This window comes from Rhineura floridana, chromosome 9, assembly GCF_030035675.1.
Source record: "Rhineura floridana isolate rRhiFlo1 chromosome 9, rRhiFlo1.hap2, whole genome shotgun sequence".
Classification (NCBI taxonomy): Eukaryota; Metazoa; Chordata; class Lepidosauria; order Squamata; family Rhineuridae; genus Rhineura; species Rhineura floridana.
Genome location: NC_084488.1, coordinates 54,269,091 through 54,295,908, shown reverse-complemented (window position 1 = coordinate 54,295,908; position 26,818 = coordinate 54,269,091). Strand labels below are relative to the sequence as shown.

Here is a 26,818-nt window from a genome sequence, read left to right as displayed (position 1 = left end):
TGCAATCCAGAGGTATTGTGTGAAGGAAGAACAAGGGCAGATTTAAGAAACAAAAATTAATCAAAAGCTACTGCATAAATGTTCTTCATAAATGTTATCTTTTTCTTTGGCAGATTTGCCTCACTCACAGTGAATCTTCCATTATTCTAAGTAGCCTTAGTTTTCTCAGGGTCAGAGAGAAAAATGCACACTCACACAAAATCAGCAGATTCCCAAACCCCTCTTTTGCAGGAGGGGGAGAGAGGAAAAAGTCTTTTAAAACCGAGGCTTGAGTTTAGTGAAAGACGAAGAAGAAGGGGGGGCAAGAGAATTCTGGGCTCCAACACGTGTACTCCGCTCTCAAGGAACGCAGGGACAGAACCGGGGAGAGACTCTGGGTCTCGGTGCAAAATCTTGAGACCAGGAGATTCCTTCCTGGTTTTGGATCAGAGCTCTTCCACATAGCTTCAGCTGTATTCAACTGCACACTCCGGGCATAGGATAGGTAATTTCTCCTACCTGTCACTCTTTATAGTAATAGGGTTCTTTGATCTTTTTAGTTTAATGTTATGAATGGGTTAGGATATCAATGATTAATGCTGCCATGCACCCAAGTAATTCTGTAATGCTATTCTATTCTTTCTCTCAATAAAATCAAGCTTTGCTTTATTTTGGTTTGGACCTGCATTTCTTGGGTTATATATATATATATATATATATATATATATGCTTGCACCATTTAGGCACATTTCAGGGCAAAGCGCTTGTTTTTATCCCTAGCAAAAGATCCCCTCCTCTCAAGGAGGTGTGTTTCATGGGACATGGAGGTGGCAAGTTCACACACTCAGGTTCCAAAGAGCACATGGCGTAACAATCTGGTGGAGAATCAGGCAGGCAGCAAGGGTTGCAGGAAATAAAGTAACGTGAACAGTCCTGCAATCCAGGGAAACAGGTAGCCAAGTTCTGAATGTGTCTGGAATGAGTGTGATTTCCTTTTCCTTTGTTACTATGTTTTGCTGTCTCTTGTTTTAAAATAAGTGGGGAAATGTCCTTTCAATGCTTTGGTAAAATTTAGAGGTTAAGGTATAGAAATTCCCTGGCACATGGTTATCTTCCTCCCCTTCTGTCCCTGGCAACAAAGCTTTGGCACATGGTGGTTGTGACTGTGGCACAGCGATTAGCCAAAGTTGATACTGGAGAGAAGGGTAACCCACAGGTGGCCAGACGCTACTAAGGGGGTTCCCTAAACTGGGTCCCATCCATTTTGAAAGCCCTTGATAACATTTGTGTCTCCCTCCTCTTCCCCAAAGTCCTGGGGAACAAAGTCTTGCAGGTATTTTGAGCCGGTGGGGCTAGGTACTTGGAAAAGGTGGAAATAGGATTTGCACTGGGAATGTTCAGTGCTCTGGCTGGCAGAGACTCCTAACTGGTTCCTGTCCCTTTAGATACCCCTCCCACCTCTGGTTTTTCCTTTTGAGAGTCAATCTAGGAGGAAAAGCTGGTGACAACAGCTTTACTCATGAGTGACTTGATCTGGGAATGTGGCATTTGAAGGTGGCTCATACCTGAACTTATTTGAGACGAGGCTTGGTTGTTTGTGTGTGCACTATTGCATTTGGCTTTTGGTGTTGGAGATTTCTAAGCTATGGCAAAAGTGGCAGCCACGGAGGGAACAAAATGCTTTATGAGTCCAGTAGAGCGCCTAGAGAGATGGTTGATTAAGAAAGGAAGGTGTGTATCGGATGATTATTGTTTTAAGACAGATGACCCTATGAAAACCATGACTGAGGCTTATGTGGGATATTGCAAAGAATACAGGCCTTCCAAATCAAAGAAAAGTGCTGCAGCCGCTTGGGAACTTTATAATGCATGTCAGGATTTGTCAGATCTGTTAAGAGGAAGAACGCAAGAAAAGCCAAGAGTCAAGGAGTAAGCTGGTGCAGGCAGAGGAGGCATTTGATAAGGAAAGAGAGTTTTTTGCCAAAGAGCAAAGTAGTTTGATTGAGGCCATAATGAACGGGTAGATTTGAATGAAGGATGAAGAAATGATTGTGACAATTTGGGCTGTGAACGAATGAATATGGTAGCAGAAAAAATCAGGTGGGCTGCTTCTTTAAGACATTAAACATTAGTCCAGCTGAGATGGCTCGTAAGGAGTTGAAAAAGAAAGAGGATGAATGTACCAGGGCAAAATTAACTGCTGAACACCTGGTGGTTAGAGCACAAGAGCAAAAGTTGAATGTTAGCCATGATGAGAGCAAAGCTCAACTTAAAGAACTGGAAAGACAGTTGCAGGTCCAACAGGGGCTGGTGGCCACAGTTATGCATGTTTCGGGTGATGGGGATGAGGAATGGGCCCTTCCCCCCCTCCCAGAAGATGCTGTATCATCTGCTCCTTTAAATCCTGAATGGAAGGAGTCACAGGTACTTGCACCCATTATAATGAAAAATGTGGTGGAAACCATTGGGATGGGGCCAGCTCGTAATAAAATTGTCCAAGAGATTGTATGTTGGTCCCCTCCCCAGGCAAAGGCAGTGACTGATAGTTTGGGTCCTTTGAATAAGGACATAGTTTTGACATGGTTAACTAGGGCAGATGAAATGTATTCTACTGCTGATGCTCAAGATTTAATTCAAGTGGCAAGATATTGTGCCACTGAGCAGAATGGAGTGTCCATAGAGGCAAAGTTCAGAATGGGGAATGCAGGGGATGTGTATGACTGGATGAGCATTGTGATCAAGGCTCTGTTGCCTGGGATGAATGTGTTAAAGGCATATGTTATGGAAAGTCAAGGTGTAGGGGAAAGCCGATGTGAATCGGAAGAAATTCCTTGCACATTTATCAGAGCATGTCAGACTTCGGGAAGATGGCCAGTATGAGTATAATAACAGAGACTTTCTGGAAGCTGTGCACATGGGGTTAAATGTTCAAACTAAGTTAGCAATAGAGAGAATGGATCTTGAAGGTGTTACTTGGTGGGAATTGAGTGTGGCTATTTCGCAAGTCTCTGAGCAAGAGGTTGGAGGGGGGCGAAAAGCCACCACTGCACAGAAGAAGGTTCAGCTTGAGCCGATTCAAACTGTCACATATACCAGTCAGGGGCCTCATTCATCTGTTGTACCCAGTGCAAATCAGGGACCCCAGGGAAGAGGAAACTATCGCCCTTTCTTCGCCCCTGGTTCCAATCGGGGTAATTTCACATCAAAGGGGGCAGAAAGATCTGGGTTCAATAACTCCAGCAGCAATCACGGCAACTTTTCTCCCCCCCAACAAGGCCCTACTCAGACACGACAGCTTTGGTCCATGCTTAGAAATTTGGGAGAAAATATGGATCAATTTCACAAGCAACCCACTGAAGTTTTGCTGAAGGCTTTAAACAGGAGAGCACAGGCTCCTGACATGGCCCCATCCCCCTCTGCTTCTGTTTCCCGTCCCCCCACTGCCCCCACTGCTCCTATCCAGCTTCGCTCAGAAGAGCAGAGGCAGGCCATACAAGATGTCCACAATCGAACCCAGGACTGCCCAGTTCCTGCTGCTCCAGTCACAACCGTGTCTATGTTAGCGCCAGCTTTGTGGGGCAGAATGAATGTGAAGGCCACCAACTGGGAACAGTGGCCAGAAAACCAGGCTTGGCTTTTTCAGATGAATCCAGTCTGCAAAAACCAGAGGTCTTTAGTGCAAATTCTGTAGCTACGGGGGGAGGTGATTCTCTCCTAGAACAGGGTGTCATGGATCACAGTGTAAAACCCTCTTTGGCACAAAAGGAAAAGTTTTCTTTAGCCAAAGAAGTTGAAAGTCCAGAAACAGCTGGAAACAGAAGGGCTCCTGTTACTGAGGAAAGTCCTGTTAATGTTCTTAAAGAGGAACATACAAAAACATCTTCTGAAATTGCAGGCCCTTATTTAAATGCTTCAGATTTGCTTGAAAACACACAAGATGTGCCCACTTCCATGGAAAGAAATACTGATTTAAATGTTTCCTTTGGGTCTACTACACCACAGTTTCTTGCTAATGAACATTCTTTTCCTAAGGAACAATCTCTTGCTGGCAAACAGCCTTTGGATCAAAACAAGACTCAAAATATAGAGCTTCTACCTTCAGGAAGAGTCTATCCAGAATCTGAAGTTACTTTGAAAATTAATACAATTTGGCTTCCAAAACAGCAGCCGGTTTTTGATGCCATCTGCACGAGAAAAGACAAGTTGCACAACCCCAATCCCAACAGGGAGCTGCTTTCTTCATTGTCACGCTTTGTGTGTGCAAATTCCAGCACTGATGCAAATGTGTTATTGCATACAGTCCCTGACAGGCTGAGTAACAGGGAACCCAGAGCAATTGCTCTGCAAACAGGGTGTTCACCAGTGAAACTCCCTGATATGGTACAAATGGAAGCACAATTGTATTTGGAATGTTATATGCTGGTGTTACTAACTGTGCTTTGTTTTGCATCTGCAGCAAGAGAAATCCAAAAGAGGAAGATCCCACATGTATCAGAATTAAGCACAACATTTAAAGAAAGGAATCTCAGATTCAAATGCATTACACAAAAAAGATTTGGACACAAAAGCAGCAAAGGATCCTGTAAGCAAATCCAAATCTAAGAAATGGGAAGATGCGAGTGTGACCCATGGTAAGAAGCAGGGAAAGTGCATTCAGATGGTGTACAGACAAAGACATGAGGGTAAGGCTTACAGACACACTGACAAAGATGCCTGTAATACTAAATATTTTCTTGGTGCCTCACTGAAGGTACAAGTTCTTGTAACTAAGGAGAGGAAGGACAAACCACCTGATGTGCTTTCTCCCTCCAGTTTTAGTTGTGTGCATGCATCCCAAATTCAGGACTTCATTGCCCAAGATGTAATATGGTATTCTTCAATGGGCACAGCTTGAATGGTGTTCTATGCATTTTTTTCTTTCCCTGAGTTTTGCAATTGTTCAGTTAGTTGTTTTTTGAAGAAATTTGCTCTGTTTGTCTAAGCAAATGATTAAAGAAGAAAGGATGGGAGGATGGGAGAAGGGAGTGCAGAGGTGGTCCTGGAAGTTTTAAGCTTCCCTATAGCAGGTTAAAGCATAGTGACATGACCTTTAATAAAGTGTGGTATGTGGAAGGAACCCCAGTTCCCATTGGACAGGGGTAGTTTTAAGATTGAGGCATACAGGATGTAGACAGAAGGTTTGAGAAACGTAGAAAAACTGTGAACAGGTTAAAGAGTCAGTGACTATTTGTGGTGGGTAAGGAATGTCTTGGGCAAATTAATGGATTGACTCACGGGAGGGGGAGGGAAAAGAATAATTTCTGTTTTATTTTCTTAAAGCACCAGAACATGCCCACTATCCTGTTGATGATATGGGGAATCTTAGGAGCGCATGCAGCATGGAAGGCAGGTGTCCTGGAAAATACTGACATCAAGCCCATCCCCACAAATGCTTGGATCTGTTATCAGGACACAGAGGTGGAGATGGCCTATCGATTTCCAGGGTTGCTAAGTAATGCTTCCAGGAGACAACAATTGGAAAAATATATCCTCCATCTGCTACCTGCCTCACAGAGTGCTGCTTGTGAGGAGTCACAATTAATTAAATGCACCAAGGGTCCCCAGGAGCAGCAAGTTCATTTTTGCCATGATTCTTCTGTGGACACCAAAATTTCTTGCACCCCATGATTCGGTGAAATGTCCCAAGGTAGCGACATGATTCATGAATAAGTTTGCAACATAGTTCAGTCTACAGGAGAGTGCAGGAGTTGAAGTCCCAGCTGCTTGAGCTTCGAGAAGATCACAAGGCCTTGGAGGATGAGTGGCACAAGCTGGATGAGGCATGGAAGGCTGGCAAACAGCAGATGATGGAACTGCTGCAGGAGGAGAAGAAGAGGTATTTTCATCTGGAAGTGCAGGTGAATGACGTGATACAGATAAATCTCAACGAGATCACCAACCTCAAACATGACCTAGCCTGCACTAAGGAACTATTATCTTTTCGGCGCCAGGAGGTACCAGACTCCTACCAGACCTGGCTGGCCAAACTGGAAATGCAGCAGCAGACCCAGCAACAGGAGGCAATGGAGCTGCCCCAGGCCAGTGTATATAAATTCTATGGGCAGCTCATGAACCTGCTGCTGACCATTGCCATTATTCTCTTGGTGTTTGTCTCCACTGTTTCAGCCCGTGCCCTTCCTTTACAGCGCACTTGCTGGCGTGCCCTAACCACTCTGTTTGTGATCATCTTCATAAGTGCTGCCTGGAACTACTTGCCTGTCATTACCCAACTGGAATGGAGAACATGGCTTCATTAAAAAACTAAGAGCCTATCCCTCTGTGCTTTCCCATTTGCCTGGTTCTCCCAATGCCTATGCCAAGCTACACATGTTAGTTAATTGGAAAGCCATTAGCCATGTGACAAGCCTCACTCTGGATACCAACACCCAAGATGGATAGAAAACCTACAAGGTGTTTGGGGCACCGGTGGGTGTCAGTGTCCATGCTAAGCTAGGAGATTCATCATAGGAGAGGGGGAGAGAGAGGGCACACAAAGGTTGTGTTGACTGAGTTGGATATGAAAGAAAAGAAATGGAACTTGACAGACCTGAGGTAGAAAATCCATTTTGTACCCTATTACACCCTAAATAACAAAAGGTACTCTTTAAAGTGTACTCTAATTGTATTTTACTAGTGTTGTATTATGATCAGAGCTTGGAAAAGTTACTTTTTTGAACTACAACTCCCATCAGCCCAATCCAGTGGCCATGCTGGCTGGGGCTGATGGGAGTTGTAGTTCAAAATAGTAACTTTTCCAAGCTCTAATTATGATGCTGTTTGGTTTTTGTTGTTGTTAGTTTGTTTTTGGCTTTTGACTTTGTTATATTTATTGTAGTTATATACTGTGCTGTTTTCTCTTATGTACACCGCCCAGAGAGCCGTTAGGCTTAGGGTGGTATATAAATGAAATTAAATAAATAAATAAACATTTTATGGATTTCTATGGTCACTTGGGGGGAGGGATCACCTTTGCACTTCCAGGTTTTTATGGCAAGTGCCAAGAAAAGAAGACCCACTGATGAGCTGGCTCTTGTCCTGATTTCATCAAAAGGGCAAGAATATCCCAGAACTATGACAAATTGGCAGAGGTTCAATGGACTTATGGACGTGACCAGGATACACACTGTCGGTCCTCCAGACTGGATAATGTCTATCCAGGAAAAGTACTGCCATTATGGACAATATCATATTCCTTTTAATTCAATAGATTATGATCTTGTTGGATCTCACGTGATTAAACTGAACCACCCTCAGCAATTATTGATAAAATCAGGGACTGCACTTAAGGAAGTGGTAGTCTCATTTGAGAAATTAAACATTGCAAAGGAATTCCCTGTTTGTGCATCATATTTAGAGATGAGTAATAAGGGATGGGATAATTGGGTTAAATTATGGGAAGGGGAGAATGGGAAGAGAAATAAGCGGGATTTGTCAGGGTGGCTGGGTACTGGAGCTGCTTTTCTGGATGCTACCAATATTGAAATATTAGCCAGCAAATTACATTATACCACTGAAGAAATAAGTAAGATGACAGAACCTATCAACAGGGCTCTGAAAAAGACTACTGAAACCCCCCAAATCATAGCCAGTTTACTTCCAATGTGGGAACAGAGAATGGAAAAAGATTATCATGACATGATAAATACCATGCAGTCCTTACAACAGACTATTTCCTTGGCCATTACATGCACCCAAATGCAGAATTGGGCCCATACAGTGGCTTTGGAACTTATTCACATGACAGATAGTGGGTTTATACCCAGGGAAATTAGGTCCCTAATTCGACATTGTGTCCAAGGGAGAAAGAAAATTGGAAGACTGGTGGAGCCTTGTCATTGCCACATATGATAAGCAAAATCATGCATTAAGATTGTCTATTGTAATGGTAGAAGCGTCTGAAATCATTACTGTATATCCTGTAATTCCATTGGGAATCACTGTAGATCAAGATTTAGTTCTTTATGCCCAGGAAGTTCACCAGTGGGTCATAATTAAGCATGCAAGATGGGTAACCATTAATGTGAAAGGTTGTCAACATCATAAGAAGTTAGGATTTGTTTGTGAAGATGACAGTTCGGAATCCCATGAAGATTGCTTTTCTCTCAGAATGATTAATGTATTGTATTGCTCTTTCATGCTAAGAAATGAATCAAGTTCAACCATTGTATATTCTGGACATGGGTGTGTGTGCCTTAGAATGTTTTGTGATTATGCTGTTATTGATAAGTATTATATACAACCTATGCTAAGATATATCAATAGATGCTTTTGTGGTATTGAGGAAATAGTAGGATGTGATTTTTCATTTAAAGTCCCTGTATGGACCATCCAGAGAATATTAGTTAATCCAGATTTGTTTCAATACCTCAAACCCATTGTATTAGGGTATGTCCTAGCTGATCTCCAGAAGTTACTTTCTCATCCTATGTTACCGAAATAATTTGAAGCAGTTAAACAAATGGGAGAGCAAGCTACACTCCAGATAAAACACGAGCGCCATACAATTACCAATATAGCAGCCAAGATCAAACAGACAGGGGCACATAAATGGTGGGATTCCCTTTTTGGCTGGGGAGGAGGCGCCAAAGGAGGTTTAAACCTTTTAATGCACCCCATTGTGGTGATTCTAATATGTCAAGTTTTTTTGGTCTTCGTCTTAATAGCCCTTGTAATATGGATCCGATCTCAAATGGCACAGATATACCAGAGGGAATGCTGCCCCCACCGCTGCTTGTGCCCCCAGTTGTCCCCACAGCATGTTCTGCTGCCCCCGCCACCCCACCTCTCATTCCCCCTCCTACCGCCCCCACCACCACCCCGCCTCTCGTTCCCCCGCCGCCGCTGCACCTCCTGCAGCCCCCCCACCCCGCCTCTTGTTCCCCCGCCGCTGCACCTCCTGCCACCCCCACCTCTCGTTCCCCCGCCGCTGCACCTCCTGCCACCCCCACCTCTCGTTCCCCCACCGCTGCACCTCCTGCCACCCCCCCACCTCTCGTTTCCCCGCTGCTGCACCTCCTGCCACCCCCTACCTCTCGTTCCCCCGCTGTCGGAAGAACAAGGCCTGCTGTCATCAGACCACATTAGATTCTTTTACAAGGCAAAGGCTCCAAAGTTCATTTGCTGCCTATAAGCTTCTAGGACAAATTGCCCAAACAGGTGTATGCCACAATTTACTATGGGGGGAAAAGGGGGGGGGACTTGTGAGTCATCATTCAAGCTGACCGGATGTACAATTTTAATTAGCAACTAATATGTGGTTTTGTTGAGTTCTGAGTGAGCAGTATCGTGAGAATGTATTATAAAAGCAGCATTTCAGGTGTAAAATTTGATTTCAAGTGTTGGGGTATCAGTGAGATTCTGTTGTGCCATTCTGTTAATCTTATGGATAAAAAAAATATTCTACTACCCCCTGTGTGTGTGTGTTTATTTTTAATATTGTTTTAGGCTACTTAGATGTGCAGCAGCCAAGGCCAGCACCTTGTAGGTTTTTTTTTTAAGTAACTGAAATGTAACTGTAGTGATTACTTTTAAGAAAAAGTAAACTAATCAGTTACTTTCAAAGGAATTGTAATTGTAACAGTAATTACTACTTTTTTGGTCAAGTAATTGTAACTGTAATTTATTACTTTTTAAAAGTAATCTTCCAAGCTCTGGTTTCTACAGTATTATTCTGGAAAGGCATAAAAAATTGAAGCAGCAGTAAACACAAGTTAACATAGCTAATATTTGCATATCATTGTGTAGTCTTTCTTCCACCTTGCAAATAATTCAACTGGCTGATGTACAAATTGGTCGGAGAAGCCCCAGGCTGTTCTTTGCATGCAAGAAGCAAAAAGAGGACATTTGCAGGATATTTTTAGAACAAAAATGCATGGAATCCCAGAAATATTCCTATATCTCAAATCTGGAAGGCACTTATCTGTATGCATAGTGAGGTAAATCTTGAGAGTAGTTTTTACGAATGTAAGATACAAACACATGAATGTAAGATACAAACACATGAATGTAAGATACAAACTAGCATTAATTTGATTTCATACATATGCTGGGTTACTTTGGACATTTACAAGTGATTTGAAATATGTTAATATTTATATACAATGAGTCTGGTTCTGAGGCCATGGGTTGTCCTCCCATAATCAGAGCTTGGAAAAGTTACTTTTTTGAACTACAACTCCCATCAGCCCCAGCCAGCATGGCCATTGGATTGGGCTGATGGGAGTTGTAGTTCAAAAAAGTAACTTTTCCAAGCTCTGCCCATAATTATTTAACATCTAAATCCCAACCCTCTGAAAATCTTTACAGAATGTTTAGAGCAGCCTTTCTCAACCAGTGTTCCTTCAGATGTTGTTGGACCACAAGTCCCATCTTTCCTGACCATTGGCAATGCTGGCTGAGGCTGATGGGAGTTGTGGTCCAACAACATCTGGAGGCGCACTGGTTGGGAAAGGCTGGTTTAGAGGATCAGAATTCACCACAAGTTAATAAAACAGTTTATTCTTACTCTTGGATCCATGGCAGAAACAAGTGGGCTTTAGCATTTAGGCAGCAATCCTAAACACACCTACCTTGGAGTAAACCCTATTGTACTCAATGAAACTTACTCCTGAATAGAAATGCATAGGATTGTAATGAAAATCATCTATGTGGGTGGCTGCTTGAACCACAACTGTATGGGCACACTTCCTCAAGGACAGCTGTAAATATAAAACAGATCCCTGCTCAGTTGTGGCAATTTCAACTTTGCCATTGCAATCCTTGGGAAAAGGGGTTGCAGTGGGGTGGTTCACATGTTCAGAGGGGTGGAGAACCACTTTGTACAACCACTTATCATTTGAAGCTGTGTGCTTATGTGATACTGTTTCAAGTGGCCACCCATGCATTGTCTAATTACTCAACATTCTTTCTGGTTCCATGCAAATAATAGTTAGGTGTCTTTTTATACAGTAAGATCCTAAGGTGATATTACAGAATTGTTATCCTAGGTAGAGATGTAAGGGATGTATTTGTTGCATGTAGCATGGTTTCTGTTCCATTGGAGTTCATCCACCGAAAACTACATTGTCTTGCTGTCCACTGTATTAAAATTACATAACTTTGGTAATTTACATAATTAAGTTACATTTTCATTACATTATTCCACCCCATTCATTTCAGAGAAAACAATGGAAATGAGGAAAATCATAACAATAATGACGAATACTAATTATATTCACTGGATTGATTTCCGTTCCAGACATGGAACAAATAGGGGAACACCAGCAATTTCCACTCTCATTTCTGTTTTCCTTGGAATTCTCCAACATCTACGTGACAACCTTGAACTCCAGTGTATGATACACTTCAGAATGTTCATAAGTTGCAACTTCAAACAGTTGCTGCCAAAATGGCATGCCCATGTAGTAGTTGCCATGTTGGAACTACTGTAATTACAAAGAGACTGTGTGGATAGCGTCATGATATAGTTTAGTCATTAGGTGGCACTGGACTTCTATTTGGGTGGAGTCAGGAGTTTCCAGTTGCAGTTGTGTTCTTGATTAAGAGAAATAGTAAAGTTCTTGTTTAACTTCCTAATTGGTATGTTCTTTAAGCCTTCTAGGGTGGAGATTTTCCGCAGCAGTGCCACTAGTTACTGAAACTGTGCGTTGCTGGTGTAGAGATTTTCTTAAGTCTAACTATGTGAAAAATGCCTTTCAAACATAAATGGCTGCTTTTATTGCATATTATTATTAATGAAGTCTTTTGGGGCTGTCTTTCAGGATAAGTTCCCTCACACCGAGTGTTTCATAAATGCATACAGTGCAATACATTAAATGCAAACAGTATTTAAAATATCAATTCAAAACAAATATTTAAACAGCAGATAAAACCATATAATTGTAGCTCAGTTAAAAAAAAGAATTTAAACTATATGGAGTGGCACATTATTTCAGCACTTCTTAGGAGCTTCCATGCAGGGACTGTAAAAACATAAAAAGCTTCCTGCTGGATCAGACCAAAGGCTCATCTTGTCCTGCGTTCTGTTCTCACAATGGCCAGCCAGATGCCCATAGGAAGCCTGTTAGCAGGGCATGAGCATAATAACCCTCTGCTGCTTATGTTGTGATGTGACTCTGAGTCAAACTAAGCATGATGCCAGCAGTCTTGTTAGCTTCATTATAATCATCATCATATACTGCTTACTTGCCAAAACGGCCTTTAAGCAGTACTCATGTATGTTTTACATATCAAATTTGGTTTGTGGAGGTCTGTTTTTAATAGTGGTTGATTTCCTCCTGAACTACTTTTCTAGCTTTCTAACAATGTGAACTAGGGTGGGGAAAAGTATCTGAAGCACTGAACCAAAATGTGTGTGTATAGGGGATGGGGTTCAGCTCCCCTCACCCACACAATACATTTGATATTATAATCAGATCCCACAACCTGAGACACGTGATTAAACAAATGTGGCTGCCACCATTTTTATCTAGTCAATATACTCTCTTGACTTGGATCAACTTTATCTGATTGAAGAATCTTTGGGGCATGTGTATGGTGCCTTTCCTTAGCACATAGGCTATGCCTTCAAAGCACATTTGAAGCACATTTTCTCCCCTCAGAGAATTCTGGACACTGTCATTTGTTAAGAGTTGCTGGAAATTGTAACTCTGTGTGGAGTAAACTACAGTAACTAGAATTATTTGAGGGCAAAAATGTGCTTAGAAAATGCTTTAAAGGTATAGTCTGCTGACATCTGGAGCTCAACAGGGAACATAACTGCCAGGCCTCTTGGAGATAACCTTTGAACCTTTGGCCCTCAAGATGTTGCGGAACTACAACTCCCATCCCAGGCCATTGGCTGTGCTCCCTGGGGCTGATGGGAGTTGTATTGCATCAACATCTGGAAGGCCAAACGTTCCCCACACCACCATTAGAAAAAGGTGCCCTTATATAGCAACGTTCCTCAGTGGCACTATTCGCTCCATCAGTTTGCCAGAGAGAGAGATTATGCTGCCAAACCTGACGGCGCGCTCTAGTCAGGGCTGGATAACGACTATTAAAGGACGCGCTCTGTGAATGAAGTAAACGCCGCAGCCCACATACCGCTGCCAGGTCGACGGCGCGTGGAAGAACGTCACCTTGCCATCCCCTGCGCGTGAAAGTGGTACATCCTGCGTCTCCCCTTGGCTCTAGAGCGAGTAGTGCAGTCTGCGGAGCGAGCGAGCATCTGGCTTCGCTGCCTCAGAGGAAGCAGGTTCGGCCGCCTGCGGAGGTGGTGCTGAGCGCAGAGGCAGCTCAAGCCCAGCCTGCGTTGACACGGCACTGGCAGGAGCGGGAAGACCGGCTGAAGAAAACCGCATTCCCATTCCTTCGTTCTTTCTGAGTCATGTCCGGGCGAGGTCGGGTCTGGGCGCTGCTGCTGGCGCTCTGCGGCGTGCTGGGCGCCTTTTGCCTGCAGCAGGGCTCCGAGGCGGGCGAGCCTGAAGCGACGGCAGCGGGCGGCGGCGGCGGCAGCAGCGGCGGGGCGAACAGGCGGCGGCGCCTGAGCCAGGAGGATGGCATCTCCTTCGAGTATCACCGCTACCCAGAGCTGCGGGAGGCGATGGTGTCGGTGTGGCTGCAGTGCTCGTCCATCAGCAGGATCTACACCGTGGGCCGGAGCTATGAAGGCAGGGAGCTGCTGGTCATCGAGATTTCCGACAACCCTGGCGAGCACGAGCCTGGTAAGAGCACCTCCTGGCCGCTGCCGCAGCCCAACCTGTTCCATACCCAGTTAGCATCTTGGTGGGGCTGGTGGCGGCGGGACTTTCTCCCTAGCGGTCAGTGGCAATGCCCTAGTGAGCGACATGGATAATTGCCTCCGTCTTTTCGCCCCCTTCCCCATTTTTCCTTTGCCTTTGCAGGTGGCAAATTTTCTGGTATAAATTAATGCATTATGTTACAACAGTACCTGGCCTGTCTTCTATACCTTGATGGCAGTGGATCTATTTCAGGGTTCATGGCTTCATGCAAGAAAAGGAATGAGTATGGGTAGCATATATGACTTGTAAAATCATGGTAATCATGACCGCTTTTATGGCACTAAGAATGTAACTTATGGTTATGCAGTGCAGCAACGATTAGACTTGGCAACACAGAGCATGCAACCGATGCCATGGTGATAATCATAACCTTTCCAGGTAACAGGCGTTGAGGATCTCTACTTACCTACCTAGCTGTCGGCTTTTGCAGCCATGATGTTGAATCGGCCTAGGCTTCCTCTTCGAAATGGCGGGCTGAGCTGGTTGTGTGAGAGTTGAGGCTACGTGCTGAAATCAGTATGAATTGGCTTTTGTTACGAAGTTGAAACCTCCCCTGTCTGAGGCAATTGATGGGAAGAAGCATCCATCTGTGCGCTTCTTCCATATAGAAGTGGGAAAAGTAGGAGGGAAAACTATTCAGCATAGTGGCTGGAAGGGCTGTTGCTGAGTGGCAGAGCACCTGCCTTGCATGCAGATGGCCCCAGGTTCAATCCCCGGCATCTCCAGGTAGGTCTGGGAGTGAACCATGCCTCAAACCCCGGAGAGCTCTTGCCAGTCAGTGTCAGCAATACTGAGCTAGATGGACCAGTGGTCAGACTTGGTATAAAGCAGCTTCTTATATTCCTAATGGTATCTTATAGACCTGAGATGGAGAAGGTATGGCCCTCTAAATGTCGTTGGAGGCCATAATCTCTGATTGTTGGTCAAGCTAGTTGAAACCAATGGGAATTGGAAGCTAACTACATCTGAAGAGCCACAGGTTCTCTATCATTGTTATAGATCAAGGTACCAGACACATGTCAGCTTGCATGGGAAGCCTTTGTCTTCATCCCTGCTTAAAAAGTCAGTAACCCTTGATGGAAAGAGCAATATACACTGCATGACATAGCGGTGACGAGTCCCATCTTTCTCTGTCTCTCTGTGTCTCCACATATGCACACAGTGTTAAAAGTATGGCATGGTTCCTTTCTGTGCTCAGTTGTTAATTGTCACTGATGACACAGCTACCTGGAAATATCAAAGCTGCTTGAATTAACATGTCATAAACAGAAAACCAGATTTTTAAAAAATGAACTTTGTAGTAATTCTCATTGATATAGCAATAAGAATATAACAACAATAAATATATCATCATTTGAATTAAAACATTTCTGTTTACCATGGTTTTCGCTGGCTATTGATGTCTGTCACTGTAGAACTTGAAGGACTTTTGACTCTTTGTTATATTGTATTTGATGACTGTATTTTATGGTTTGCTGTATACCGCCTTGAGGTGCCAGCATAACAGATAGAATATAAATATTTTAATAAATGAGCATATTTCAAATCTGCCAAAAGAATATCTAGGTCTCTGACAGCATAGAAATGTTCTGATGATAGACAAACTCTAGGCAATATAGCTATAATGAATTCTAGAATATCTCTCTTATTGCAGATAGGGCAATAAGAATGGTAAAATGACATTCAGGATCATCTATTGGACAGTGAGCACTAGTCTTATAAGAAAAAGTAGTGGTAGGCTTGTGAATTAGGAAATCATTGTATAATAATTGTCTCCATTTTAAAAGACCTAGGATAGAATCCCCTGGGTATTTCTTTCTTTGTTCCCTTGAATTGTGTAGAGGCATAGATGTGCTCTGGATCAGCTTCCATTCACTTCGGTGGGACTTCAAAGTTTCTAGAAGCTCATATTTGTTGGCCATGCACAAGTACATATGTTTAAAATTGGTGGGACTTTAAATGGCATAGTTATGCCCTGGTTTGCATGTTTATTTTCTGAAGCTTGCCAAGTTCCTGGGGATGGGAAGTTTAAGATTAATCATTCTACTCTTATGATTTTTCATGCAATCAGTTCTGTGAGAGCTGGTGCTTAGAATCCATGGTGTATGGTTAAGAAGGGTGTTTGTCTTCTTGACCTTAACTTTGTTATCTCTAGAACTAGAGGGAAGATGCCCATAGGCTACTGCATCACTTTTAGCAGAGAGCTTTTATGAAGTTCATAGCTGGAAATGCTGGGTTATTTGTGAATGGTAAAAGCACTGAAATTGTAATTGTTAGGCTGCAATCCTGTACCCATTTACTTGGAAGTAAGTCCTATTGAACTCTGTGGGGCCTATTTTTGAATAGACATATATGGGATTACACTGTTAGTGTATTTTTAAAAACGTAATCTGTAGTAAATTAAGAATGGAAGAGGAAATATATATTTTTGTTGAAGGACTGTTCCCTTCTGTCTTTGTGGTAAGTTGTATGCTGACATAGCTGGTATTGTACAAAAATACATGATCATTCGGAGGCTGAAAAATCTTTGTCATGGGCTGGGACTAACATTAAAAAAAACCCCTCCAGCGTAATGTATATTCTGCATTCCAGTTGAAACAGCTAAACATGTCCTGTGATCTAAAAGAGGAAAAAGAGAGTCAGTGGTTTATAAGATAACCAGAAAATTGTTCCTAACAATAAGCTAAGATTTAGCATTATATCAGGAAATAGGAATAAAAACAAACTAAAATGGATTGCACAGCCTGAATGGTACTGTCAGTGGTATTGATAGGGGACACTTCTCAGAAAATGAATAGCATGGTACTAATTTGCATAAGGCTTGTGAAGTACCCTGCTTTTTCTTTTATTTTTTTTGTAAAATTACAGAATGTACCACTAGGCTGTCCTTTCTGCCTGGAAAACTCAGTCTTCCAAAGTTTTCTTTTTGTTCTTCCTAGGAAATACCTGGCTCACCTTAAGATTCAGCCACGTGTTCTGTCAAGCCAAAATAGTTCTTAGCGGCCAGCATAGTTTAATCTTTGTTTGGGTTTTTGTGTGTGTATCATTGAAAGTTCCTAAAGCTGTCTCCCTTCTTACCTGAGCAACAGAATGATTTGACTCTTTTTTCTGAAACTTTAGTTTTACTAGGAACTCTGTCTTTTTGCCAAGAGATCAGTGAATTAACCTTGGGCTTCCTGACTAGAGATGCGATTCCTGGAACTCCTAACTACCGAATCTATAGGAAGTTATTGGGATAACAGGGTGGCTTGATGAATATTGTAAGTACCAAGAGCTATGGAAGATATTGCAGAGAAGGAAATGATTAGGAAGAAAAGGTGTTTGGATAACATACTTGTGAAACACGAGCACCATGTATGGATAGATAGAGGGGAAACCTCACAAGTTTAAACCATGTGTGTGCATGCCCATCTACTCCCACACATTTTAAAGGGATTTAAAATACACTACACTTTTGGGGGGGGATCCTCCACAAAGCAGCCTACAACATGTTTTAAAATACAAATCCAAGTTTAAAACCCTTAAAAAACATACAGCAAACAATAAAATCAAAACAGCGCATATCACCCCTGTGCTTTATCAACTCCACTGGCTCCCAGTTTGATTCTGGGCCCAATTCAAAATGCTGGTTTTGACCTTTAAAGTCCCAAATGGCCTTGGACCAGTGTACCTGAGGGACCGCTTATGTCCATATGTTCCTACTCTCGATTTAAGATCATCTGCCTCTGGTCTCCTCTGCATGCCTGGATTGAAAGATGTTAGAGTGACAGGCATGTGGGAGAGAGCCTTTTCAGTTGTGGCTCCCAGGCTGTGGAATTCCCTGCCTCAAGAAGCCTGCTCTGCTCCCTCCCTGGTGGTTTTCCAGAAACTTGTGAAAACTATCTCATTCCAGAGAGCCTTTGGGAGGGACTGACGGGTGAGCCTGACACTGTTTTTAGGCTCTTTATTTTTACGCTCTTTATTTTTAAGCTGTTTATTTTTAATTTTTATCTTTTGAGTCCTTTAGTATCACTCCCCTGCATATACATGTCTGTATGTCTGTATATATATGCATATTGTATTTTATGTATATTAATTGTACTTTATGTATTTTAATTTACTGTAATGTTTTGTGTTTTTATTGTGTATAATTTTATTATGTATGTGAGTGATTTTATTGTAAGCTGTCCTGAGTGCCCTACTGTAGGGTAGAAGGGCGGGATAGAAATATTTTAAATAAATAAATAAATAACCTAGCAACAACAACTTAACCACACTCCACTAAGCAGCCTCCATTTATGAGCCCTCCCTGTCTTATTTTTTCCTTGAATTTTTGTTAGTATTTTAAATATACATTCCATGGTGTCACTGATATCTGGTCTGGATATTATACAAATCAGGAAGGTCTGTGACTCATATTTCTGTTATTCCCATTCCTGCAGAAATTGTATGAAGTATGCATTTGTGGATCTTGCCTGTGTGGAACTCCATGAGGGTTGGATCCATGAATATCTATTCCTCTCCTGCCATATATCCTAACAAGCCACTTCTTTGTTACAGGCTGAATATAATTTTTGCGCAACAAGACTTAAATGTGCTGAACAGAATTTTAGTTAGATAAGACATTTCAGTTTGTAAATTAATCATAGTACATGTTGGAAACCTGTGCCAGTGTGGGTTCCTTATTGTGCTCAAGATTTCAAGATCTCCTGTTCCACATGGTTTTGCCTTCTACGGGCATTGCATCCTATTTTGGAGCATAGCAATTGAGAAGTATGTTGCACGGTAGGAACCCAGTGACCTCTCTGCTAGCTCAAACCACGCCAGTTTCAATAGGTTTCTTCCAGCATAAGAATTGGATCAGCCTATCTCTATCCAAAATCATGGAAACTAATTTAACTTCTGTGGCATTTGAACAAGAGGAGAAATTGCCATTGAAGGTAGGATTTGAACTTGGCACTGTAAGTTACCAGAGAAGACTGAGCATGCAGATGCAACTGCCAGGAGTAACCCTTTATTACGTCAGACCCTCCCACTCAGCTCTTTCAAGAGATGGTGAACGCAGATTAAGAAAGTCAGTTTTCATAGAGCTTATTCTGGTTGCATCTTGATTTATTGGTTTTGTGGGATTTATTGGTTTTGTTGCTGGCTAAGTAGTTGCAACCCACCTTCCAATAACAATATTCCAATAACAATATGTAGAAGCTGGCCAATAGGTTAGTACACTGCAGAACACCGATACATTTTTTAGACTGATAAGTTAACAAATCCATTCAACTGTTGCAGTCATATATAATATGCACGTTATCTGTCTGGACGCATACTTCAAGAAGCGTAGATTTCATAAACAAGCTGTACTTATATGTATGGGTATATGCTGTTCTTAGTCATCTTGAAAGCTCAGAAAGCAAAAGTCAATACAGTTGTCACTCTTCTGTTTGATTTATTGTGTGACCCTGAACTAGAATGCTGCTGGTAAGATATTGTGCCATTTTCTGATTTTGGAGGTAGCCTGGAAAAGGGAAAGGGCCACCCTGTCCAGCAAAACAATAAAAGCTCATGTTGTATGGATGCATGCCTCACTTGGTGAATTATGGCATGAGAGCACATTTCATATTATATATACATATACAAAGGATAATTCAAGCCCTTTTTAAGACTTTGAGAGGCTCTGGGGCAGAAGGCTCATTTCAGACCACCTCTCCTTTTTGCCACACTGTGTTTCAATGTTATTTCCCCTCACCTGGGGAAAACCACACCAACCTGCCCTACATCTGACATTATATGTGACATCAGGTGTGGGGCAGGTAGAGATCCAGTGGCTAATGAACAACTGGGAGCCTTATAGTGAACTCCTGGTTGTTCCTTGGCCGGGGAGGCTTGGTATCACCACTGACCAGCTGATTGGTGCTGACTTCAAGCTATGTTTCTGTCATGGGTTGGCTGTGCTATGGAGTTCCTATACTCTGTAGCACAGCCAACCCCTGCCAAAAGCAGAGCTTGAAGTAGTGACTTCAAGTCTTGCTTGGATCTTCTTTTGCCTTCCTTTCCTACAAATGAAAAAGTAATTGCCTGACATCATGGTGACATCAGGTGGCTGACAGGTGGATTGGCCTACCTGTCAGAGTGGTTCTTCAGGGGGTGGGGGAACCGAAGAACCTAGGATCTGGCTGGAAAAGGTTCTCCACCTGTTTTAAAATTTAAAGATAAAAATACATTGTATTTAGTTGACATTTTTAGAGGGATTTTTTTTTTAAAGGGCCTGGCCATTATTGAAAACATCTTTGATATATTGAAAAGGCAATATTCCACTATACTGTTGTGCAATAGTTCCCAAACTGTAGTCTGTGGTCTCCCAGTGGTCTGCCAGCTTCATTCAGGTAGTCCATGGCATGTCTACATTAAATATTCTTTCTGATTTTTTAATTAATTTTTTATTGCTTCTTTTATTTCTCATATTGTATTAGTACTGGAATTCAAATTGTAATATTTATTTATTTATTGTATTTGTATACTGTCCCATAGCTGAAGCAACAATTAAAAACATTAAAAACAAATATACAAATTTAAAAACACATTTTTTAAAAAGCAATTTAAAAACACATGCTAAAATGCCTGGGAGAAGAGGAAAGTCTTGACCTGACGCCGAAAAGATAACAGTGTTGGCGACAGGTGCACCTTGTCAAAAGAATCATTCCAGAATTTGGGGGCCACCACTGAGAAGGCCCTCTCCCTTGTTGCCAGATTCCCAGCTTCCCTCAGAGGAGGCACCCAGAGGAGGGACTTTGATGTTGAGCGTAGTGTATGGGTGGGTTCATGTCAGGAGAGGCGGTCCAACAGGTATTGTGGTCCTAAGCCATGTAAGGCTTTATAGATTAAAACCAGCACCTTGAATCAAGGTCAGGAACATACAGGCAGCCAATGCAAGTGGGCCAGAATCGGTTTTATATGTTTGAACTGTCTGGTCCCTGTTGCCAATCTGGCTGCTGCATTTTGCACAAGCTGCAGCTTCCGAACCGTCTTCAAAGGCAGCCCCATGTAGAGCGCATCACAGTAATCTTACTTGGAGGTTACCAGAGCATGGACAATTGAAGCCAGGTTATCCCTGTCCAGATAGGGGCGTAGCTGGGCCACCAACCAAAGTTGGTAGAAGGCACTCTGTGCCACCGAGGCTACCTGAGCCTCAAGTGACAGATATGGTTCTAGGAGAACCCCCAAGCTATGAACCTGCTCCTTCAGGGGGAGTGCAACCCCATCCGGGACAGGTTGGACATCCACTATCTGGTCAGAAGAACCACCCACTAGCAGCATCTCAGTCTTGTCTGGATTGAGCCTCAGTTTATTAGCCCTCATCCAGTCCATTGTCGCAGCTAGGCATCGGTTCAGCACATTGACAGCCTCACCTGAAGAAGATGAAAAGGAGAAATAGAGCTGCGTGTCATCAGCATACTGATGGCAACACACTCCAAAGCTCCGGTTGACCACACCCAACGGTTTCATGTAGATGTTGAACAGCATGGGGGACAGAACTGACCCCTGTGGAACCCCATACTGGAGAGTCCAGGGTGCCGAGCAATGTTTCCCAAGCACCACCTTCTGGAGCCGACCCGCCAAATAGGAGCGGAACCACCGCCATGCAGTACCTCCCACTCCCAACTCAGCTAGACTTCCCAGAAAGATACCATGGTCAATGGTATCGAAAGCCGGTGAGAGATCAAGGAGAATCAACAGAGTCACACTCCCCCTGTCTCTCTTCCGACAGAGGTCATCATATAGGGCGACCAAGGCTGTTTCCGTGCCAAAACCAGGCTTGAAACCTGACTGAAATGGATCCAGATAATCGGTCTCATCCAAGAGTGTCTGGAGCTGGCCTGCCACCACTCGTTCAAGGACCTTGCCCAGGAATGGAACATTTGCTACCGGCCTATAGTTATTAAGATTTTCTGGGTCCAGGGAGGGTCTCTTCAGGAGTGGTCTCACTACCGCCTCTATCAGGCAGCCAGGGACCACCCCCTCTCGCAGAGAGGCATTTATCCCTTCCCTGGCCCAGCTGGCTGTTCCATCCCTGCTAGCTTTTATTAGCCAAGAAGGGCAAGGATCCAGCACAGAAGTGGTTGCACGAACCTGTCCAAGCACCTTGTCAGTGTCCTCAAGCTGTACCAACTGAAACTCATCCAAGAAATTGGGACAAGGCTGTGCTCTGGATACCCTGCTTGATTCACCTGCTATAACTCTGGAGTCTAAGTCCTGGCGGATGCTAAAGATTTTATCCTGGAAGTGCCTAGCAAATTCATTACAGCGGGTCTCAGTTGGTTCGACCATGTCCTTGGGGCCAGAGTGTAATAGTCCCCAGACAATTCTGAACAGCTCCGCTGGGCGGCAGATTGATGATTTGATAGTGGCAGCAAAATATTGTGTTTTTTTGCTGCCCTCACTGTCCCTAAATACAGCTTACCATAGGCACTTACCAGTGTGTAATTGCATCCACCAGGAGTTCATCTCCATCTCCATATAACATGAGAAATAAAAGAAGCAATCAAAATACAATTAAAATCATATGGCATCTAGCACAGTGCACTATGATTGCTACAACAGGCAGAAAAATCATTAAGTGGTCTGCCAAGACTATCACAAATTTTCAAGCAGTCTGTGTGTGTGTGTGTGGGGGAAGTGTGGGAACTTCTGCTGTAGTGCAGAGGTTAAAGAACAGTGCTCTAGTGTGATCAAGAAATGGAACCCTGGATGAGGCTATGCAAATGAAGGGGCAGTATCATACAGATAGGATCATACAGTGATTTTCAATTACCGCTGTCACCAGAGGTGAAGAAAGAAGACAAGATATGTACTGGATTACACAAGCAACGGGTCTGATTTTCAGAAGTCATGCCAATCCCAGGAACATAGAAGGCTGCCTTATACAGGCTTAGGCCTTTAGTCTATGTAGTTCAGTACTGTCAGCTCTACACTGACTTGCAGCAACTCTCTAGGATTTCACGCAGGAGTCTCCCAGTCCTAACTGGAGATGCCTGGGACTTAACCTGGGGTCTTCTGCATGTAAAGCAGATGCTCTTTCACTGCACTATAGCTCTTCCCTAAACATTTCCACCAATGTGAGTATAAAATTCCTTTAGGGCTGGCACATTTTTACATATTGTGACATGGCTGTGTAACATAACTGTTGAAACATCATGTTCTCCTGAGGGCTAATGTGCTAGTGTCTTGAATTAGTTGTAAAAAGGTTTTTTAAAAAATGTTTTTAAATACCCCACAATGTATACATCAGAGACAAGAATAGCACTTTAGGAACAGATCTGGTTTATTGTGTCATTGTTTTAAAAGTATCTTGGCAGATCTTGAAAACCAGTTATGCACTTAAAAAAAATGCAGAGTGGTGTTTTTTTCTAGGCTGTTCTCCTAGATCTGCTAAATGTTAAAGATGGGAGAATGCCAGCTTTTACTTGGCCAAACAGCTTTGATCGCATATTAAATACTAGCAAAACATAGTCAGTTTTCTTGTGGAAAATGTAAGTGAAGTACTATAAAATATTAAAGGTTCCTATTTAAAACATTCATTGCATTTTGTATGAGATATAAATAACAAAACAAAAACAAAGACCTCAAGAATACATTAGTCCACAATACCTTGTCCTGAGGAAGTTCTATGACCATGGGCATTAATTTGATTGCAATTAACTATATATTCAGTACATTTTGACTGATAGTATAAAGCTGCAAGGTAAGCTTTAGTGTCCATTGACTGACAGAAAAGTAGTAGTTCAGGTGGCAGAACTAAAACAGAAGATGCTTCAGTTTCTGGTAAATATGTTGCTTCTGGAAATTATGTGTACCTTGCATTTGCTAATCAGTTCAAGGCATGAGTATTGGCTTAGATTATCTCATTTGAATTCTTCACAGCGTTGTATTTCAGATCAGGGACATGAATCATGGTGATTCAAGCAAATGTTGCTCTAGAAAAGAGGAGAGTGACCTATAGCATAATTGCCTTGATAATACAGGGCATCTCGTGAAACAGCACAGAAGACCCAAAGGAGAAGGGAGATGACTTTGCATGTCCTAGTCGTTGAAATGTTATATGTTGCTGCATATGCCTAGATTAAATTTTAAGTCTGAAAACCTACAACACCAAGTGACTTGAGACTGTCTTGTCTGTAGTGCTGTATTTTCTCCTGGGCTTTTCATTGGCATCATTCTCCATTTCTGAAATATATGCTGAATTATATGAAGTTGTCATACACAAGGCCTGAGAGGCTCAAAGCAATTTTAATTTTTTTTATTTGCCCTTCTCCGGTGGTTTGTGATGGTTCTATTCCTTTTATATTGTTAAATTATTACTGGTTTTATTCTGTTTTCCTCTGGTGGTAATTGATAAGAGCCCTGTTGCATCAGACTCAAGGCCTATTTAGTCCAGCATCCTGTTTCACATGATGGCCAACCAGATGCCTCTGGGAAGCCCATAGAAGCAGGACATGAGAGCAGTAGCGCTCTCCCACTTTTCTCCAACAAATAGCAATTCAGAGGTGTACTGCCTAGGAACCTGGAGGAACCATATAGTCTTTCTGACTTGTAGTTGGAATTATAGAATATGACTGCATTTCAATTAGCCCTGTGCCCTGGATGGTTTCCATAGTAAGTTGCCATTTTTGTAGAAAATGTAGTTGGTGAGTGTGTACACACAGGCTCTCCTTTGATGGAATATCCTGTAATCTACAGCCACCTCTCTCCTACCCCAAAGTCTGGGGGAATGCAACATAGCAGCAGTTGAACAGCATCATTCCTGATACAGCTATTGTGGCTCAGAGATTTCCTGGTACTTATGAATAGTGATATTCAATTGTATAGTGTTTTTCTTCACCTAGGTACAGAAATTCCATCTGTATGGAGCTTTAATGTCCAAAGAGACATTTAAACTAAGTAACATTTGGCGACTGGCAACTGTCTTAGGAAGAAAGATGGTACATGAGGACAAAGTGTCCTTTGAGGACATCTTACAATGTCTTAAATTTAGCTATGTGTGAATAAAATTTCAGTATGGCTTAATACATAGTCTCAGGGCTCATCTTCACAGGAGTATTTCTTTGTAGCAAATACACCGCTTTTATCTTTGTTATTAATTTGCACCATCCACTGTTCCTGCTCAATGGTAGCTGCCAGTTGATCTTTTTTCTCATTCACACAAGAAGGCATTCCTCTGGGAAGGATTGGTCTCGCTGTTTCCTTGTGGCCCCACCCTCTAATTATACATTTCCACTCTCTCTGGTTGCTAGTTGATCGAGCATGCTCAGTCTGTTCTACCAGCTGCACTAGGTTCCTTTAAAAAAAAACTGGAAGTGTGAATATCTTTGTTTCCCTGCCTGTGGTTGGTAGGATACACCTGAAATACAAATCTCAGTTTGAGCAGTGTTACGCTTTTGCGCACAAGTTAGGGGAAAAAGAAAATAAAGGCACCATTTGCAGCAATGTAAAAAAGGCCAGCAGAATGGAGGAGAGCAGTCAGAAGTTGCTTGTCAGCCCACAGGAAACAAAATGAAAGAAGGGTGGAGAAGATAATGCGCATGGAGAGGGGAACGATTAACACACACACCTAAAAGCATAGCAGCAAAGCATTGGCAACCACTAGAGAAAGGGAGTGGATATGTTTTTTTCTCCACTTTTCTTATTATCAGCTGATTGGGTTAGCATGGATTTGCAGGGGGAAAACTGTGTGATAGCTTCTGTTTGCTGGTAACATCATGTGAACCATGCAAATTTAAAGGAGATGTGAGTAGCACCAAACACACAATAAACCACAGTGTAGATGAGCCCTAAGGGTCAACTTGGCTACAACAACAAATGAAGGGCTTGAAGATTCATGAAAGATTACAGTAGGACCCCACTTCTTGGCATCCTGCTTTTCGGCGTTCTGCTAATACGGTACCAGCGGGGCGATCAGCTGGAGGGGGGCTGGAGCTCCCTGCACTCCAGCTGATTCCTCCGGAGGAGGGGAAGATCAGCTGTAGCATGCTACAGCTGATCTTCTCTTCTGGCGTGATCAGACTCCCCTGCTCGAGCTGATCGCGCCGGAGGAGGGGAAGATCAGCTGTAGCATGCTACAGCTGATCTTCTCCTCCTCGGGGCGGTCCCCGCACTCCAGCTGATTGCACTGGAGGAGGGGAAGATCAGCTGTAGCACGCTACAACTGATCTCTTCTGGCACGATCAGACTCCTGCTTGAGCTGATCACGCCCGAGGAGGGGAAGATCTGATCTTCTCCTCTGGTGCGATCAGCGAGTTAGGTTCCAGACCCCCGCGCTACAGCTGATCCACTTTTTGGCGGTTTTTGCTTTCCAGCGGGGGTCTGGAACCTAACCTGCCATATGAGTGGGGCCCTACTGTATTGTAATATCTGATGTGGGTATTGGGTTTCACTTTGGATATTATATCAGAAATGGCCAACTCAATCAGGATTTATTTATTTATTTATTTATTTTATTAAATTTATATACCGCCCCATAGCCGAAGCTCTCTGGGCGGTTCACAACAGTCATACATCAATACAATAAACCACATATTTAGACAATTCAAAACAACTTTAAAATTTTTAAATTCTTAAAAAAGTTAAAAGACAATTTTAACACATACTAAAATGCCTGGGAGAAGAGGAGAGTTTTGACCTGGCACCGAAAAGATAATAATGTTGGCGCCAGGCGTACCTCATCAGGAAGATTGTTCCATAATTTGGGGGCCACCACTGAAAAGGCCCTTTTTCTTACTTGCATTTTAGTGAACTCCCCTCCCCCCAATCTCTTGCAACATCCTACATTTAAACACACCTATCCAAAGGGCCATGTTGAGCCCAACTTACTGCAACATATTTTTTTTCTTCCTATTGAGGCCATAAAAATGTACACACAGAGTACTTTTTAATGAGGGCTTTTTTTTAAGGGAGTTCGTGTACTTCCTGTGTTTGGCAATAAATACCACTTTAATTTATGAAAAGATCTATAATGTTTTGGAAGTGCATCGGATTTTCTTACTTTAAAG

The 26,818-nt window shown here is 42.7% G+C and overlaps 1 protein-coding gene across 1 annotated transcript in view; it reads left to right on the top strand.

Moving 5' to 3' along the window:
- The first annotated feature begins 13,203 nt into the window (after positions 1–13,203).
- Positions 13,204–26,818, top strand: part of CPE (carboxypeptidase E) — a 116,701-nt gene continuing 103,086 nt past the window's right edge. The window contains exon 1 of the mRNA XM_061584354.1: positions 13,204–13,721. Within this exon, the coding sequence (XP_061440338.1) occupies positions 13,385–13,721 (337 nt within the window). The 5' untranslated portion in view covers positions 13,204–13,384. The remainder of the gene's footprint in view (positions 13,722–26,818) is intronic.